General features: G+C 32.5%; 2 protein-coding genes across 4 annotated transcripts; one reads left to right on the top strand and one right to left on the bottom strand.

Annotated features, from left to right (window-relative positions):
• Positions 1–1,079: 1,079 nt before the first annotated feature.
• On the top strand, positions 1,080–5,430 carry LOC106665215 (NTF2-related export protein). The gene is made up of 4 exons (XM_014391478.2): positions 1,080–1,406; positions 1,485–1,571; positions 4,947–5,091; positions 5,155–5,430. The coding sequence occupies exons 1-4, from the start codon at positions 1,398–1,400 to the stop codon at positions 5,319–5,321; spliced, it is 408 nt and encodes a 135-aa protein (XP_014246964.1). The 5' UTR covers positions 1,080–1,397; the 3' UTR covers positions 5,322–5,430.
• A 167-nt stretch (positions 5,431–5,597) lies between these two features.
• Positions 5,598–17,344, bottom strand: LOC106665205 (probable cytochrome P450 303a1). 3 transcript variants are annotated; one of them, XM_014391468.2, is made up of 9 exons: positions 17,156–17,344; positions 10,442–10,526; positions 9,203–9,603; positions 8,866–9,141; positions 8,660–8,768; positions 8,402–8,582; positions 8,229–8,346; positions 6,029–6,170; positions 5,598–5,969 (listed from the first exon to the last, which is right to left on the bottom strand). In XM_014391468.2, the coding sequence occupies exons 2-9, from the start codon at positions 10,524–10,526 to the stop codon at positions 5,788–5,790; spliced, it is 1,494 nt and encodes a 497-aa protein (XP_014246954.1). In that variant the 5' UTR covers positions 17,156–17,344; the 3' UTR covers positions 5,598–5,787. The 3 variants fall into 3 exon arrangements, with proteins under 3 accessions (XP_014246954.1, XP_024080569.1, XP_024080570.1); XM_024224801.1 differs by having other exon boundaries at positions 17,149–17,344; XM_024224802.1 differs by lacking the exon at positions 17,156–17,344 and adding an exon at positions 13,024–13,627.
• Between the last annotated feature and the right edge of the window lie 1,345 nt (positions 17,345–18,689).

Below are 18,689 nucleotides of genomic sequence, written 5' to 3' on the forward strand. Positions count from 1 at the left end.
GGCAATGAATGCGAATCCTCTGCCTTTCAGTTGTAGTAGCTCACCCATAGGCGAGATTTGGCATTCCTGTCTTTCGGACGGAGGGTACTTAAATGTTCTCATTTTGGATCAGATTTTAAATCCCGATGTAAGTCCTTATTCCGTACATACCAAGGTGCATTGACCATGTTATATAAGATTTTATTTTGGAGTGTTAGTATTATTTTAATATTGCTGTACTTGGTGCATCCTCATAGTTGAATATCATGTCTACACAAGTTTTAGGACTTGATTGTATATTTTATTTTGTATAGTAAGGTCTCAGCTTGGCAACTAAGGTCATTCCCAGATATTTTGCTGTATGGTATATAGTTACATCGATTGTGAGAGACTGAACAAAGTCCACTTTTTTGTTTGTAAAATTTATATGAACTGATTTATGCTGATTTAGCTTGATTCTCCATTTTTTGTCCATTCATTTATCTTACTACGAGACTTTTTTTAGGATTTTGGTTGAATGGTTGATGGTCGGTCTTACTGATATCACCACTGTTTCATCTGCAAACGTTACAATTTTTACTCCATCTATTTTCGGAAAATCAAAGTACAACAAGTAAAGCAGTGGACCTAATATGCTACCTTGTGACACTCCTCAATTTATCAATATCTACTGCTTTGAAAGCATCCCTTTTAGTTTATAGATGCCAGACCTTGGAAAACTTGTGAGACATCAAGAAAGATAGAGCAAATTTGTTTTTCTTCAAGAGATTTTTCTATTACTTCTGTCCCTCGGTGTACTGAATATGGTCTATTCTTGAATGTCGGTCAAGGATGATTTTCTTTTTTTCTATAACGGGTTTTATTCTTTTGAGGAGTAACTTAAATGTTCTCATTTTGGATCACTTTTCCCTTAACATCTCTGTGAGGAAGTCAAGACGCCATGAGGTGTTCAGTATCGAGCTGCGCAGGGATTGTGGATCTGATAATGATGAAATTGAGTTAAGGATAAAATTTTCCTCGGTCGATTCTGGCCGGGTATACCAGAATTCCACAAAAAACCCAGGTTGAAGTCACAGGTCATAAGAATGTCATGAACATGTCATAATTTGTGTTGTAGACATAATTTTTACATTCCATTGCATTGATGAATATATGCTTCGTCTTATATCAGTGATTTAAAAATTTTCTGGTTGCTGAAAGAAGAAAATCTCATTGCTGCTAATCTTATTTTCATAGATTATAGATAAACTTGACAACAAAGACTAAAAATGATAAATTTGAATTTATTGTTTCAACAGTACGATTGGCGCTTTAATCCTCATGTTGTTATGTTGGAGGTTGTAAACTTGTAATGTTATTCCAGCTTGACTCGCTCGCCGTGTTATGACGGTTCTAGTTGAGAGCTTTAAGCTTTTATAATGGATCAGGTACAATAAATAAAAATCATTGGATTCTATTATTCATTCTGGATATTTTTTAACGTAATAAGTAATTCTGCCTTAAAGGATTTGAAAGCGCAAGTTGATCTGGCGTGCAAGACAGGGGAAGACTTCACCAACTACTATTATGAAAATCTCGACAAGAGAAGACACGTGAGTTTCTGTTTGAATTAAATAATCTTTTAATCGACGCATCAATCAATTATCTATAACAATTGTGTAATGTTAAGTCCAAGAAGGATTTGCAGAATGTGTTGTCAGTATATTAACAACCACATTCTTCATATTATTCCATCTGTCTGTAACGATTGTCTGAACTTTGTAATGCTACATGCTTTTTTTTTGGGAAGGATCACAGTCACAATTCATGGGACGTGTACATTTGGGGTCATGTCAACCAAGTGGGGCGATACACTTCTTTACAAGGCCCCCTGTGGCATGGGATCAGGGATTGCTTAATGGAATCCACCTGGCCCAACAGACCTGACTTACCTACTCTGATTGAGAAACTTGTATAAAAAGGGGATTATTTGAAAAGCAAAGGTCAATCAACTTGGAGTACTCAGTACAGAGCACTAGCAGCCACACTCCTTCTGGGACTCAGCCGACCAGAACCAGTCAAATAAAGTCGACTGTCGAGGACCCAGGGAGGCGCAGCAAGAAGATCCAAGAAAGCGCTAAAGATCGTTTGGTTCGTAGTCTTCTTGTGAATGAGCTCATCCCAGAGTTGAAGTTGATTAAGCACTTTCTGATCTTTGCCCGATAAAAATAAATGAACATAATCAACTTGCTGACGATATTCTTCATCAGAATCCAGTCCCTTAACACAAGGTCCAAGACAGCGATTAATTTGATTTTGGAGATAAGGCCTGGAACAGTTTCTAGATTGTGTTACAATTTATTTATTTATTTTAAATTTAAAATGAATACTGATTATGAATATATCTCTGATTTGTCATTTTTCTAGTACCCTAACTCCTCCTATACAAAAGTTAAGCATGTACGTTGAATATTCTCTTATTGCAAAAAATCAATAGAGCATTGGTACTCTATTTTTTTTATCTTCATGCGGTCGCACAGGTGGTAGTCTACTGCCCTTGTCGTAAAAGCCGTAGCACTTTTGTTCTATGGTTGTGCAGGGGGTTATTTTCTCAACTTACAAATATGAAATTAAATTAATTAGTAATCATCGTCCAAATTGGCGAGTCGTGCTGTTATTCACTGTCAAACATTTGTAGTTGGTAGTTTTGTTCTCTACAGTTGATTTATTTACATTTATTTGATATCAATTTCTCTTATTATCATTATGCACTAATCATAAAATAATAATATTATTAACAAAAATTCACAATTCTAATTAAAAAAAGAAACAGAAATAAATTTTATATGTAATTTAAAATGGGATTTTTGCATACATTTGGCCTTCCAAATTAAGAATTTTAAAAAGAAAAATTAAAGCTTAGATGGCAATAGGATAAATTAGTTTACAAGTGAATGTTTGGAGTCAGAGCTTCATAGCACTTAGAAGGGATATAGGTAACCTAAGATAGAAGGTTTGGATGTTAGGGTGTGAAATGACCTTAGCCGTTAAAACGCCCTTAAAAATTAATCATAATAATAATATTATTATTATAGGTAGGTACTTTTCAAATATACAATGTGTAAATTTATCCTCTCCTCAAAAGGAACTGGGTGTTTTTCACCTTTTTAGGGCACGTTTCTCTAACCCTGAGGACATTCATCAAATCAAAATGATTCAGACAGTAATTTCAGAAGTTTCATTTTGTCATGCCTTTTTTTAAATATTTTTTTGTGCACTACATTTAATTCTAAGACTGATATTGTCGGTTGATCTCATATTGTTTGTGATTCATTATTTTGTCAATTTGTCATTTTGAATCAATTTTTTTAATGTTTAAACATTTGTATTAGAGTGCTTCTATCAAAAGTACACCTATTTTCTATCGAGATGAGCGAAAAAACAAGCAGGCTGTAGACAACTGCCATGTGCCCACCAGTGACAAAAAAAAGTCATAGAAATGGTGAATGATAGAGTGAATGCGGTGTTTTTTTAAAAAAGTCGCACCGACAAGAATAATAAATTTATTGCAAATCTTGTCCAATTGACTAATTGGTATAATGCAGTAATCCCTGCTGTACTAGGGTCACAGAGGACAGGCCGGAACCAATTTACAATACTTTTTGTCAAATTATTCTCAAATAAAATTCCAAGGACTCTGCCAGGGTCCCAACCCAAAACATTATTATTTTCAAATACAAATCAGATGCCCCAAACCACACTCGGCAGCCTTGATCTAATGGTATAACTATTTTATCAATCAAGGCAACTTTTCTAATTGCTTTTCTCACAAAATTAAAATTTTTACAGTAAATATTAACAACTTATTACATTTTTTCTTATTCTCAGAAAAAAATTAATAAAACTTAAATAGTGGCGGGACAAACTTAGACAAGAAGCGCGAGAAGGAGGAAGCAATTCGTGGCCTGCAAGTTCCTGACCCGGATGCCACTGGGTTCAAGGCTAGTGGGCTCCGTGTTCGAGATTGGGAAAAAAAAAGCAAGCGGCAGTCAGTTCAGGATAGACAATCCGAGTAAGAGGTGGTCTCCGCGAGGAAAAGAAAATTTTTTAAAAAAAGCTTGGGTGTGATCCCAGTGGTACTGATCCCGGCGGACATGGCACAGCCTAAGTGGAAGAGTGATCCCATGAGTTGGTTCATTTCCAATTTCTTTAGGCCTGATAATTTGGGACTAAAGACATTAGTTGTAAGTTTCGGCTTATAATTAGTTTAATTTTAAAAAAGAATTTGTAAATTTAGTTATAAATAGAATAGTTGCTGTTAGTATTCATTTTTTTTTTATTTATCGTAGTTTAAACCCTAAGATTTCTTGTGTTAATGAATTAACTCCGGCAGAAGAAGGAAGCTACATCGGTCGTCTGGGGTCTAACACGGGAACCGTATCTGTCCTTCCTTTTCCCTTTTTTTTTTTTTTTTTTTTTCATTGTTCTACTTTTCTTCTCCTTTTTTTTCTGGTTTCAGTATTTATCCTTCTCCAAAAATAAACTTGCACCCCCTCACTGTCCATCACTTGTCTCTCCATTCAACACGTCCCCTCCCTTCTCCACTGAGCTACCGCCAATGCTCGTGCAGCCACAGTAAGGAAGCTGTAACAAACTAGTGTAGTTTAATTAACAATTATGTGTACCGAATGGTTAGGGTGTCTGACACGTGTACCACACTAGTGGTTCGTGGTTTGAATCCTGGAATTTTAATTGGTAAAATGGAAAAGGTATTGTAAAATGGTTTGGTCCTTTGTCCACAACAGCCGTAGTGTCCATATTAAGAGGGATTTAAATAGTAGAGTTCAATATTAAGCCCTTATATGACAGGGATTACTTTTTACTTTTCTACTACCAGTCGGACAGTGTAACAACTCAGCCACTATGGCCCTATAATAATTTATAATAATGATTCGCTGAAATCATTTTTTTTTTCTTTGTTATTTCAGTTAATGAACAGACTTTACTTGGATGCCGGGAGTTTGATATGGAATGGAAATGGAACGACTGGAAAAGATGAAATAGGGAAATTCTTAATGGAATTACCAGTGAGCGAGCATAAACTTTTTTCTTTAGATGCCCAGAAAATATCTGGTATGTCTTAACAGCTTTAATATAAAAAAATTTATATAAAATTAATTTTTTTTCCGCCCACAGATGCAACTCTACCTAACAAGTTGGCCTTCTTGATCAAAGTGACAGGCACAGTGAAGTACCAAGGGAAAATAGCCAGATCTTTCACCCAGTCATTTGTAATAACAAACCAAGATGCCAAATGGAAAATTGTCAGCGATTGCTTCAGGCTCCAAGACCCGATAAACTGACGTGTAAGGAGAAATCGATATAAAAATAAGTTAAATGTTCTATTTACTTATTGATAAAATGTGTATCATTATATTATTAATAATCTAATAAAGCCTTGATAAACAAAAGGCTTTTATAAAAACAAATACATAAACATAAAATAATACTCTGGTTATTTTTTAAATTAACATTTCACAGAATTTTCTTCTTTCTAAGTGGTATAATTTTATTAACTTACGATCACGGTTGGAAAACAAATTTAACATCTTAAGAATACTGTTGGAAGAATAAGAAAAATACACTAAACGTAAGAGTTTATTTACATTGTTTTTCAATTTTACTTCAAATGTTTCAATCATAAAATATATATCACAAATTTAGAGCAAACTTAGTATTAAAAACTAAAAAATCAGGTTTAAAAAATATAGTAAATTATACAAAATTTACAAAAACAAAATTTTGATTTATTAAAACTAACTGAATATTTTATGTCCTGGGGGTGACCAGGGCGTAATATGGCCCTGGTGAAGGAGTGACCCCGTCAATGCCTTTTGTGTCCGGTGGTTCTTGGCCTGGTGGGATTTCAAAATTAAAATGTTGCAAAAGTGTCGCTGTGAATAGAAATATATTGCTTCTTGCCAGTGTTTGCCCCATGCAACGGTGTTTACCTAAAAAGATCACTTTTATACGGATGTTCACAATTGATAGGAAAGAAAAAATTCAATACCAAAACCAAATGGCAGATAGTAGTCAGGAACATGAATCTTTCCTGATTCATCAAGGAATCGATCAGGTCTGAAGTTCTCAGGATCTCCCCAGAGCGTTTTATCCATGAGGGTTCCATTAAAGTTAGCAATAATCATTGTATCCTATTCAAAAGTGAACATTATCCATTTAATAAAAAATAACAGCTAAATAAACTCTGTGAAAGAAAGTGCAAACTTTGACAAACTCATTTATATATATATATTTTTTTTAAATTTAATTTATTTACTAAAACTGGTCTTATTAGGCCAACCATTAATTTTATGTTGATAGATATGGAATATATATATATATATATATATATATATAAAGTGGAAGGTTTATGGGCCGACAAACAGCTGAGGTCATCGCCGGCCCTCCGCGTGTATTCCTTCTCTTTCCTGTCTTTCTCGCGTATGATATGGAATAAATAAATGTTTCCATTCTGATAAACCCATTGGTATAATAAAATTTACATGATTCTATTCACAAAATTTTAAACTACAATAGTTAGATGGCTTTGTACTTTTTTACCTTTCAATCATGTAGGAGTCGCTTCCACATTCCCGTGCTGGCTGAAGCGAGACTGATGTTTGGCGGCAAATCTTTTTATTTCCGCGGGACCTCAGGGATTTTAAGATCCCGATGTAAGTCCTTATTCCTTACATACCAAGGTGTATTGACCATGTATGTAAGATTTTATTTTGGAGCGTTAGTATTATTTTAATATTGCTGTGTTTGGTACAACCCCATAGTTGAATATCATTTCCACATAGGCTTTAGGACTTGTTTGTATATTTTATTTGTGTAGTAAGGTCTTGGCTTGGCAATTAAGGACATTCCCTGATATTTTGCCGTATCGCTGTATGGTATATAGTTACATCAATTGTGAGAGACGGAGCATATTCCAGTTTTTTGTTTGTAAAATTTATAAGAACTGATTTATGCCGATTTAGCTTGATTCTCCATTTTTTTGTCCATTCATTTATCTTATTAGAAGGCTTTTTAGGATTTTGGTTGAATGGTTGATGGTCGGTCTTGCTGATATCACTGCTTACAATTTTTTTTTTTTCATCTGCAAACGTTGCTATTTTTACTCCATCTATTTTCGGAAAATCAATGTTGTACAACAAGTAAAGAAGTGGATCTAATATGCTACCTTGTGACACTCCTCAATTTATTGTTTTTAATTCTGAATATTATTGAATATATCTTCTTGTTTGACTCTAAAATGTCTGTCAGGTAGGTAGAAACTGACAATATCTACTGCTTTGGTAGCATCCCTTTTAGTTTATAGATGCCAGACCTTGGAAAACTTGTGAGACATCAAGGAAGATAGAACAAATTTGTTTTTCTTTAAGAGATTTTTCTGTTACTTCTGTCCCTTGGTGTACTGAATATGGTCTATTCTTGAATGTCTTGTTCAGAATCCATATTGGTAGTCAGGGATGATTTTCTTTTTTTGATTTTATTCTTTTTAGGAGTAACTTTTCAAAGAGTTTAGAGACTGTCGGTAGTAGCGATACTGGTCTATATGAATTGACCTCGCTCGCTGGTTTTCCCACTTTTTTTTCCATAATGACTTCATCAAATTTCCAGATGCTGGGAACACAATTTTGATTGCAGAATTAAATAGGTGTGTTAGTTTAACTATTTCCTTTTTCGACAATTTTTTTTTGTCAATTAATTATTCTTTTTATGTAAGGTTTTTGATTGAGATAAAAAAGTCAGTGTCACGAGCGGGATTTTTTTTTTAGTGTTTCTCCAGTGATAAGGTCATATCCTGGAGTCTTTTTAACAGGTAAATTTTTAATTTCTTGTGCTGTTTCTTTAGGTGTAACTAATTTTATATTTTCTTCTTGTGTTGTTAATTCAAGTAAGCTGCCATTGATGTTTTCATTTGGTTTGAAATTTCAGCAAGGTGAATGGCAAAAAAGTTTAGCTTTTTCTCTGCTGTCCCTCGCCCTTGAACCATCCTCTTTTTTTAATGGAGGAATCTGGCCGATTATAAAATTTAAGTAAAATAAATAAATCCCATTGGTTTTAAAAGTAATAATTTTACAATATAAAATTGAATTACAATACACATACATAGCAAAGCACATTTCTCAAGACCTACATTATCAGCAATCGACAGATGTGTTAATAATTTTTGAATTGTTTTGAATTGTTTATTGAATTACCTTTGGAATGTTGTATCCATTAAGGACAGTATCTTTGAGAGCTCTGTGAGGTATGCTGAAAGTCCTTCCCATGAAAACACGGACCGATTCGTACACAATCGCCTCAATGTAGGGCATGCTGCAAAGAAAAATAAAATAAGTGACCGAATGCAAACAGTTAACAAATCAAATACTTTGGCCTGTCTTGAAGTGTCGGTAATCTGTCCCTCCCGACAGTTCTGTCTATTTCTTCTTGTGCTTTTCTCTGTACTTCTGGTGTCAGAACCATATACAGGAAGCCGAAACCCAACGATTTGCTTGTCGTCTCAGAACCAGCCATAAACATATCCATACATATGGCCAAAAGTTGTGATTCTAAACATTTAAGAAAATTGATGATAAAGAATAGTTGCTAAATAGAAGATTGTAATGGCTCGAAGTAACTATTTGACCTGAGAAACTTGGTTTCCTATCTTCTGAGTTTAGCATTTCCAGATAAACGTCCATAAGGTCTCTAGGCTCTCCTTTGCAAAAGGTCTTTTTGTGGTTGTCAAGTTCAGTCTGTGCATAATTCAAATTTCAAATATGAGAGACCTTTCATAATAATAATTCAGAATAATATGCCTTCTTCAGCAACGAGTGTATATACATAACTCACCTTCAAGAAGGTCCAGACCCGCTGGTGTATGTCAATAAACTGTTTATAGCCAGATATTTCCGGAGCAATGTGTCTCAAAACAGGAAATTGAGAAAAGAGAGTTCCCACCATATCTATGTTAGCGAAAAGCTCTGTCAAAAGATTCTGAAGCTTTTTTAATTCTTTATCATCAGGAGAGTAACGGATTGATGCCATCATCATCCAAAGCGTGTTGAGAACATTCACTCCAAAAGCATCAGCCATTTCCACTATGGCTTTACCGTTACCTTTATTCACCTGTCAAATTTTAAAATTAGTAATTATTTCTTATTTATAAATTATTATATTTGTTATTTACATTTTCTTTAAAGACTGACAATAAATGTTCCGCCTCGGTTTCAACGAGTTCAGCCATGGTTCTTCTTCCGAATCCAAATTCACGAAGATGCCTTAGAACAAATCTTCTCTGTTCAACCCAAAACTCTTCGTCTGTTAACAAGAGCCCTCTTCGAGTTCCCCAGGTCCTCGTTTCATAAAACGGCCCCTGTGGCCTTCCGTCGAACTCCTCCATGGTGAGCATCTCCTTGATAGTCGGGTAATCGCAACAGATTACCTGTCTGTCCTTACCGACTTTGAGGCCCACGATCGGTCCGTACTGCCTCGCTAGTTCAGCAGTCGCTTTGTACAAATATCCTCCCATGTTCTGCCTCATCTTGGCGACACAGAGTGCACTTCCCACAAAAGGATACCATTTAGGACCTGCAAATTTTTAAATGTGCCTTATTAAAAATGTCATTTGTTTTGAAAGTAAATAATATAATAAATTGAATTCTCTTGCTAGTTTCAAGATTGTAAATAATTGTGGTGAGGTATGCAAGACGATTAATGTAGAATTTGATCAACTCTAATTTTCCTAGTTAAAATCCAATTATATAAAACAAGAGTAGGAACATACATTTTCCATTGCAAATTCGTTAAAAATCTAATGCCTACTGTTGGTTGATTTTTGTTTGACTGTAACTGTGTCAAATAAAAAGTTTTCTACTCTGAGCATTGAAGACAAGAGTCTTTGTTTTCAAAGAATTCTTTTTAATTTTTCCTTTGATTAAAGTTTCAAATTTCATTTTTTGAATAGCTTGATCCTCATGGTATGTCTATTCCGATTATTTTGTCTGTTCCACCCACTAAACAAGGCACAATATTGAAAAGTGTCGAATTGGTTCTGTATTGGAAACTGGGAGGTGTATTATTTTCTTTGAAAATTTCTATTCAATTTCTAATAAACTTTTACTCGGTTAGGAAAAGCAGAAAAACTCTGATGCCGCATAGCAGTTGTGTTGATCAATGCAACTTCTTGAAAATGTTCTTCAATTAATCAACAATTAAGTATGTGTTTTTATATGAATTTTAATAATTTACGCTCTTAAGACATTCATGGATTTTAAATGATAAAATAAGGATTATTTTGGTACAGATTATTAAATCCTGCCAAAATATAATTTTTTATTAATATTAGTCTGTGCCATCTAACAGGCAGTTTGTTGAATCCTCTCTTCTATGGCAGGAATAGCGAAATAATTAAAAATTATGCAATTACCTGGTGGAAAGTTGGTGGGTTTTTTGGCATCAAGGAGGAGAAGAAGGCCAAATATAAAAGCACACAGAAAGACAGCCAACCACATCTGGAATACAAAATTTATTGAACATTACGAAGCAAAATGCCCTGCAAATAGAATTTTAACATGACAAATTGTGTACGTCATGTAAATTGTTATGTAAGTAGTGAAAAAAGTAAAAGTAAGTAAATAAAAGTGTAAGTAAATAAATAGAGAGAGATGATAGATATAAATACGTAGATAACTAGAGAGATGAATAGATAAATAATACATAAACTCAGAGAAAAATAAATAGATAAATAGGTAATTAAAGGGATAAAGAGAGGTTAGATAGATAAATAGACAGAGATTATAGATAGATTGAGAGAGGTGGTAGAAAATAGATAGATAAATAGAGAGATTGACAGAAGTAATAGAAAATAGACAGATATAGGTAGAAAAATTGGAGATATAGCTAAATAAATAGGTAGAGAGATGATATATGAATAATTAGAGAGAGAGAGAGAGAGAGAGAGAGAGAGAGAGAGAGGGGGAGATCATAGATAGATTAAGAGAATGAAAGATGCAAAGATAAATAAATAGATGTATTCTTAGATAGAGAAAGAAAGAATGAGAGATATTATCTAGATAAATAGATAGAGAAATAGGTGATAGATTAAATAAATAAGGTAGATAGAAAGACAGAAAAATAGAGGTAGATAGAAAGAAATTATTGATATAGAGATAGATAATGGAAGGTAGAAAGAGTATGATGATGGATAGATAAATAAATGGCATGAGAAAGATAGATATATAGATAGAAAGAGAGAGGGAGCAGGAGTGAGAGAAAGAAAGAGATATAGATAGATAAAATAGAGAAAGATTGAGCAGGGGGAGAGAGATCAAGGGAGCAGGAGAGAGGGAGTGGGCGAGAGATAAAGAGAAAGAAAATGAGATAGATAGAAAGATAGGTACAACAGAGAGAGGTTGAGTGAGGGAGAGAGAGAAAGAAAAAGAGAGGTAGATAGATAGAGAGAGAGTGAGAGAGATAAAAGATAAATTGAAAGAGTTGATGGATGTATAAATAGATAGACAATTGGAGGTATATAGTTAGAAAGATGATAGATAAATAATTAGTGAGAAATAGAGATAGAAATAGAGAGATAATAGATAAAGGGATAAATAATAGATACATAGAGATGATATATAAATAATTAGAGAGAGAGGAGAGAGAGTGAAAGAGGAGAGAGAGAGAGAGAGAAAGAGAGAGTATAGATAGATTGACAGAAGTGATAGAAAATAGACAGATATAAATAGAAAAATTGGAGATATAGCTAAATAAATAGGTAGAGAGATGATATATAAATAATTAGAGAGAGAGAGAGAGAGGGAGATCATAGATAGATTAAAAGAATGAAAGATACAAAGATAAATAAATAGATGTATTCTTAGATAGAGAAAGAAAGAATGAGAGATATTAGCTAGAGAAATAGGTGATAGATTAAATAAATAAGGTAGATAGAAAGACAGAAAAATAGAGGTAGATAGAAAGAAAGTATTGATATAGAGATAGATAATGGAAGGTAGAAAGAGTGAGATGATGGATAGATAAATAAATGGCATGAGAAAGATATATATATATATATATATATATATATAGAGAGAGAGAGAGGGAGCAGGAGCGAGAGAAAGAGATATACATAGATAAAATAGAGAGAGATTGAGCAGGGGGAGAGAGAGCAAGGGAGCGGGAGAGAGAGGGAGCGAGCGAGAAATAAAGAGAAAGAAAATGAGAGATAGATAGAAAGATAGGTACAAGAGAGAGAGGGAGAGAGAGAGAGGGAGAGAGAGAGAGAGAGAGAGAGAGAGAGAGAGAGAGAGAGAGAGACAGAGAGAGACAGAGAGAGAGAGACACACACACAGAGAGAGACAGAGAGAAACAGACAGAGAGAGAGAGAGAGAGAGAGAGAGAGAGAGAGAGAAAGATAATAGTTAGATTAAGAGAATGAAAGGTACAAAGATAAATAAATAGATGTATACTTAGATAGAGAAAGAAAGAATGAGAGATATTAGGTAGATAAATAGGGAAATAGGTGAAGACAAAATAGAGAGATGATAGATAAAGGGATAAATAATAAATACATAGAGAAATAAATAGTTGAATACTTAAAGATAGAGAGTGAAAGAGATGTTAGCTAGATATAAAAATAGATAGATAGAGAGAAAGATGATAGATTACATAAATAAATATATAAAGATATAGACAGAAAAGTATAGGTACATAGAGAGAAGACGTAGATAGAAAGAAAGATGATCTATTACATTAATAGATATAGTGTGATGTCGCTATAAAAACTATAGAAAAAGGTAGATAGATAGAAAGAGAGAGATGATGGATAAATAAATAGATGGACAGAGAACGATAGAGATAAATATGTAGGTAGGTAGGGAGAGAGAGAGAGAAAGAGAGCATGGGAAAGCGTCTATATTTATTCTTTATTTTTTTGATATTTTGGCCATAAAATCTTTTCCAGGATGTTATAAAACAGGTGGATTAGTGTTAATAGTGTTAATGTTACGTAACTGGAGAGATGGAAAGTGAAAGCTTTCTTTTTCGTTTGAGGGGATAGGATGCGGACAAAAAGGTCTACTATCTTCTCCTTCCTCCAGTTCGATTACGTAAAGAAAGACCCCTGGGCCGGAAGATGAGGCCGACACTTCCTGTACCACCTTTAAATGAGTCTGGGTCCATAGAGAAAGTCGGTTTCTAGTCTGGATTTTGGAAAAAATTACATATTGCCTGAGGATTATTTACGTTTCTACAAACATGTTTTTGTTTACTTTGCTATTTGAGGTGATTCTTTCGCAAAACATGACGATTCTCTACGCTTTACGACAAAGTACAAAATTTCTGTTTTGCGAATTTGCGCCTTGGCAGGTGAACAACAATCCTCAACATTAAATAAATTGACTTGTAAGTACCGTCAATAATACATCCGCGGGGGATACGTATCAAGCATCACCGCGGGTTTATGAATTTCAAACTATGAAACATTTTCTTCCGTCTGCTTACCGTATCGTCAATGTTATGTACGAACTTGTTTACACATATTTCAGGATTTTTTGCAATAAGAAAAATACTATGGATGTCATATATCAACAGCATGCACTTATCCACGAAAAAAATGAGAAAAAATCATCAGGAGCTTAAAAAAAGCTAAAATTTATATTTAAAAAGTACACAGTTAAAAGTAGTGGATGATGAATCAGCTAAGTTAGCTCTTTCATCGTTCTCAAGGAACAGATAGGAGGCTGCTTTGTCTGGTTTTTCAACTGCTGGAAATTTTGCTGAAGAGAGTTCATTCCTTGAGTTAGCAATTGGGTTATGTTCATGCTTCCGTTCCACTATTGATCATATTCTATGATTTTGTCTTTCAACTTTTGAGTTAATCGACAAAAAAATCCAAATTTTTCTATTGTACATTTCTGTTTTTCTTCCACTTTATCCTGCATACGAATCAGACACTTTCTGTATCGCGTGTTCCTATCGTCAATGTTATGCATTAACTTATTTACACAATTTCAGGTTTTTTTTTGTTTTTTTAAAGAAAAATACAATTTACGGTAACAAACATACGCGCGGGAAATAATATATGCACATCAACAGGTATCAATCAAAATCAGGCTAAAAAAGCTAAAGTTTATATTTTAAAAAATCCACATTTAGATGGATGATGACTCAGAGAAATTTGCTCTTTCATCTTTCTCAAAGAACATTGTTATAAGAGGCTGCTTGGTCAGTTTTTGTCTGGAAATTTTGCTGAAGAGTAACTCGAGTTAGCAATCGGGTTTTACCCTATTAGATCATATTCTATGATTTTATCTCTGAACTTTTGAACTTTTTTTTTATCCCTCCACCTCCCCGCCGTACTTTAGGGAGACCCCATACCGGCGGACCTCGGCCTCTAATCTAGTTTTACTTCTAATTTTGGGTCCTGGGGTACTTAACGCCTTCCTTCGGTCTCGCCCTGTGAGGGGAGGAGGCCCAAGGAAGGTAAGGGTAAGGGTAAATTCTTGTATTTCTTACTGATTATTTGTTCCTATTTGAGCTTTAACTTTTGAGCTAATCGAAAGATTTCTCCAAATTTTTCTATTCTCTATTTCTGTTTTTCTTCTACTTTATCCTCTTGTGTTATCGATTTGATTCATACCCATTCCCACTTTCTTCTGGAACTCAACTAGAGCAACCGCGGATAACAATTGTCTACTGTAGTGCTAATGTTTATGGTGTCATAAAAACATAATTTTATGTTACAACAACATCCACGTCGCTCTTTCACACTTTATTGTCGAAAAAAGCGAAAATGGGCGCTAGAATCTGAATATAAAATTTGGTTTTAATTTTGTCAAGGGTTACTATTATAATAATGTCAAAATAAATTTAAAATTTATTGACGGAGAGTATTAAGTTTCGATCTTTTCTTGGGAATGACCTGTCCTTTTCACCTTCCTTGCTCTCTTTCTCTTCTAAATTTAAACATGATAGTCTTCTCCAATCTCTTAGAAAGGAAAAGTAACGATTGTATTAAAGCCAGTATAATTATGAAAAAAAAAAGAAAACAAAGATCTTAGGTTAAGTTAGGAGTAAAGTTAACACACACGGGCGAAATATGAGATCTGAACTTTTTTAATGTTTCGGAATTTTTGAAATAATAAAAAATATAACGAATTATCCCTTGTCCTGATTTAATTAATATTAACGTTTTAATTAAAAAATTTATATACATTTTGAACGAATTTTTCCATCGCGAGACGTAACGTACCAAAGTACCCGTATGCTTAAGACATATTTATTTTTTAAATAAAGTCAGTTTTTCATACGTATTAATCAATATTAAGTATTAAAATTCGAACTTAGTAAGAATTAATAATAATGAACAGTAATATTTTACGTAAAATTTAATTGTACTTTTAAACGTTCTGTTGTAAAAATTTAATTTTTTTCTGGAGTTAAGATTTTTAATGATTGATTGTAATCAGTATAGACAAAAGCAAATACATGCATATTCTTTTTTACCCATCCTTTTTTTTATGCAGTCCTGTTTGCATTAACCGAAAAATTCGTCAAATAAATTTTGTCAAAATCAACAGCATTTAGCAATTAGTATATGAAAGAGTTTCTTCGTCTCTCTCTCTCTCTCTCTCTCTTACTCTCTCTCTCTCTCTCTCTCTCTCTCTCTCTCTCTCTCAATCTGGGAATTATCCCACCTCCTGATTTAATTAATATAACACTTTAATTAATTAATTTATATAATTTTTTAACGAATTTTTCCGTCGACAGACGTACCAAGACATTTTGCTTCAAATTTAATTGTATTTTTAAACGTTTTGCTGTAAAAATTTAATTTTTTTCTGGAGTTAAGATTTTTAATGATTGATTGTAATCAGTATAGACAAAAGCAAATATATGCATTATTCTTTTTGACCCATCCTTTTTTATGCAGTCTTTTTTGCATTTACCGAAAAATTCGCTAAATAAAATTTTGTCAAAATCAACAGTATACAATTACTGTATGAAAGACTTTCTTCTTCTCTCTTTCTCTCTCTGGAATTATCCCACCTTCTGATTTAATTAATATTAACGTTTTAATTAATTAAATTTTGAACGAATTTTTCCATCGCGAGACGTAACGTACGAAAGTACCCGTATGCTTAAGACATATCTATTTTTTAAATAAAGTCTGTTTTTCATACGTATTAATTAATATTAAGTATTACAATTCGAACTTAGTAAAAATTAATAATAATGAACAGTAATATTTTACGTAAAATTTAATTGTATTTTTAAACGTTTTGCTGTAAAAATTTAACTTACAATTAATTAAGGTTTTTAGTTGACATGAAATAAAGTTAATGGCACGAGAGGGATTCGAGAGAGTAAAAATTTAATTTTTTTCTGGAGTTAAGATTTTTTTATGATTGATTGTAATCAGTATAGACAAAAGCAAATACATGCATATTCTTTTTTACCCATCCTTTTTTTATGCAGTCCTGTTTGCATTTACCGAAAAATTCGCTAAATAAAATTTTGTCAAAATCAACAGTATACAATTACTATGAAAGACTTTCTTCTTCTCTCTCTCTCTCTCTCTCTCTCTCTCTCTCTCTCTCTCTCTCTCTCTCTGGGATTTAATTAATTTTAAGATAAACTTTTAATTAATTAATTAATATAAATTTTGAACGAATTTTTCCATCGCCTGACGTCGTACCAAAGAACCCATATGCTTAAGACATATTTATTTTTAAAATTAAGTCTGTTTTTCATACGTATTAATTAATATTAAGTATTAAAATTCGAACCTAGTAAACATTACATTAATAGTAAACAGTATTATTTTAATTAAAACTTAATTGTACTTTTAAACGTTCTATTGTAAAAATTTAATTTTTTTCTGGAGTTAAGATTTTTAATGATTGATTGTAATCAGTATAGGCAAAAGCAAATACATGCATATTCTTTTTTACCCATCCTTTTTTTATGCAGTCCTGTTTGCATTTACCGAAAAATTCGCTAAATAAAATTTTGTCAAAATCAACAATATGCAACAGTACATGAAAGACTTCTCTCTCTCTCTCTCTCTCTCTCTCTCTCTCTCTCTCTTTCTCTTAACTCTGTTAACTAAAACCAAAATGAATATATTGTACGTACTGCTTACTTTTGATATGCGTGTGTCCCGTGGTGTGGATATTCAGCTTGCGAGTTGGTACGACTTTCTAAGAGGGGTTTTTATACCCGGCCAGCTCTGTCGGTCGTTTCTTACAACAGAGGGCCGACTTTCCACGGCGTCGTCGAAAATGTCTCGTCGTTAAAATATATTTATAATATATTTTTTTCCCTTCGAATATAATTTAAACCAAAGGGCGAAATTTCTTGCCTTTCCTCCGATTTATACCTGTGGATTTTATTTTAGTTTAATCTTGGGTTTTACGAATAGAAATAATATATAATCGGACAACCGTATACAAAAATATTCCTATACGCTCCAATAAATATTCTCAAAGGAATTTTATTATTTTTCTAGTATTATTATTAGTTAATTAAGTCACAATAAATATTATTTTATACGCTCTCTTATAAGATTTTTTCTATCTATGCATCTACTTTTTGTAAGGGATGCTTTTAATCATAAAATTACAATTGTGCTTTAGTGTCATTTGTTGTTATTTATTTACAAATATCCCTATTAAAGAATATACTAAATTGATAGAATAAAAACTATTAACAAATTTGTGATTGAAAAAAAAAACTTGATTTAGTAGCAAACATATTTTCAATCAGCAATGTTGTTTATTTATTTTTTAAACTAAACATACCATTTATTTATTTTCTTAAATTTATTTTACGAGTCAAAACCTCATTAAAAAAGTATACAAAAGTAAAGAGAAAAAAAATATATACAATACAATGCATATAACTAACTCAACATTAATAAAGAATAAAACACTGTACTATACATCAATGAAAAAGACAATAAAATCCTTATAAAATAAAACATTATACTATTTCTTACAAGATTCTTTCTATCTGTGCATCTACTTTTTGTGGGGGGGAAAGGGATGCTTCTACTCACAAAATTAAAATTGAGCTTTAGCGTCATTTGTTGTTACTTATTTATTTACAAATATTTCTATTAAAGCATGTGCTAAATTGATAGAATAAAAACTCATAGAATAAAAACTATTAACAAATTTGTGATTGAAAAAACTTAATTTAGTGGTAAACATATTTTAAATCTGCAATGTTATTTATTTATTTATTTTTTTAAACTAAACATGCCATTTATTTATATTTTCTATTTATTTTATGAGTCAAAACCCCAGTAAAAAAATAAGGAAAAAAAATATATAAAATACTATGATTATAACATGTTGTTTATTTATTTATTTTTAAACTAAACATACCATTTATTTATATTTTCTATTTATTTTACGAGTCAAAAACCCAGTAAAAAAGGTTAAAAAAGTAAGGAGAAAAAATATATAAAATACAATGCTTATAACTCAATGTTAATAATGAATAAAACACTATTCTATGAAAAAGACAATAAAAACCTTATAAAATATAATAGTCTCTTTTAGGCATGTTAATGTTAAATAAGAAAAAAAAAACTCTATTATTATTATTGGCCATACAAGCCTTGGGAAATGTTTAAATTATGCAACAAAAAATCTTAATTCTAATTAAAGAAC

Source organism: Cimex lectularius, unplaced genomic scaffold (genome assembly GCF_000648675.2).
Source record: "Cimex lectularius strain Harlan isolate CLEC.00 unplaced genomic scaffold, Clec_2.1 scaffold22, whole genome shotgun sequence".
In the NCBI taxonomy this organism is placed as follows: Eukaryota; Metazoa; Arthropoda; class Insecta; order Hemiptera; family Cimicidae; genus Cimex; species Cimex lectularius.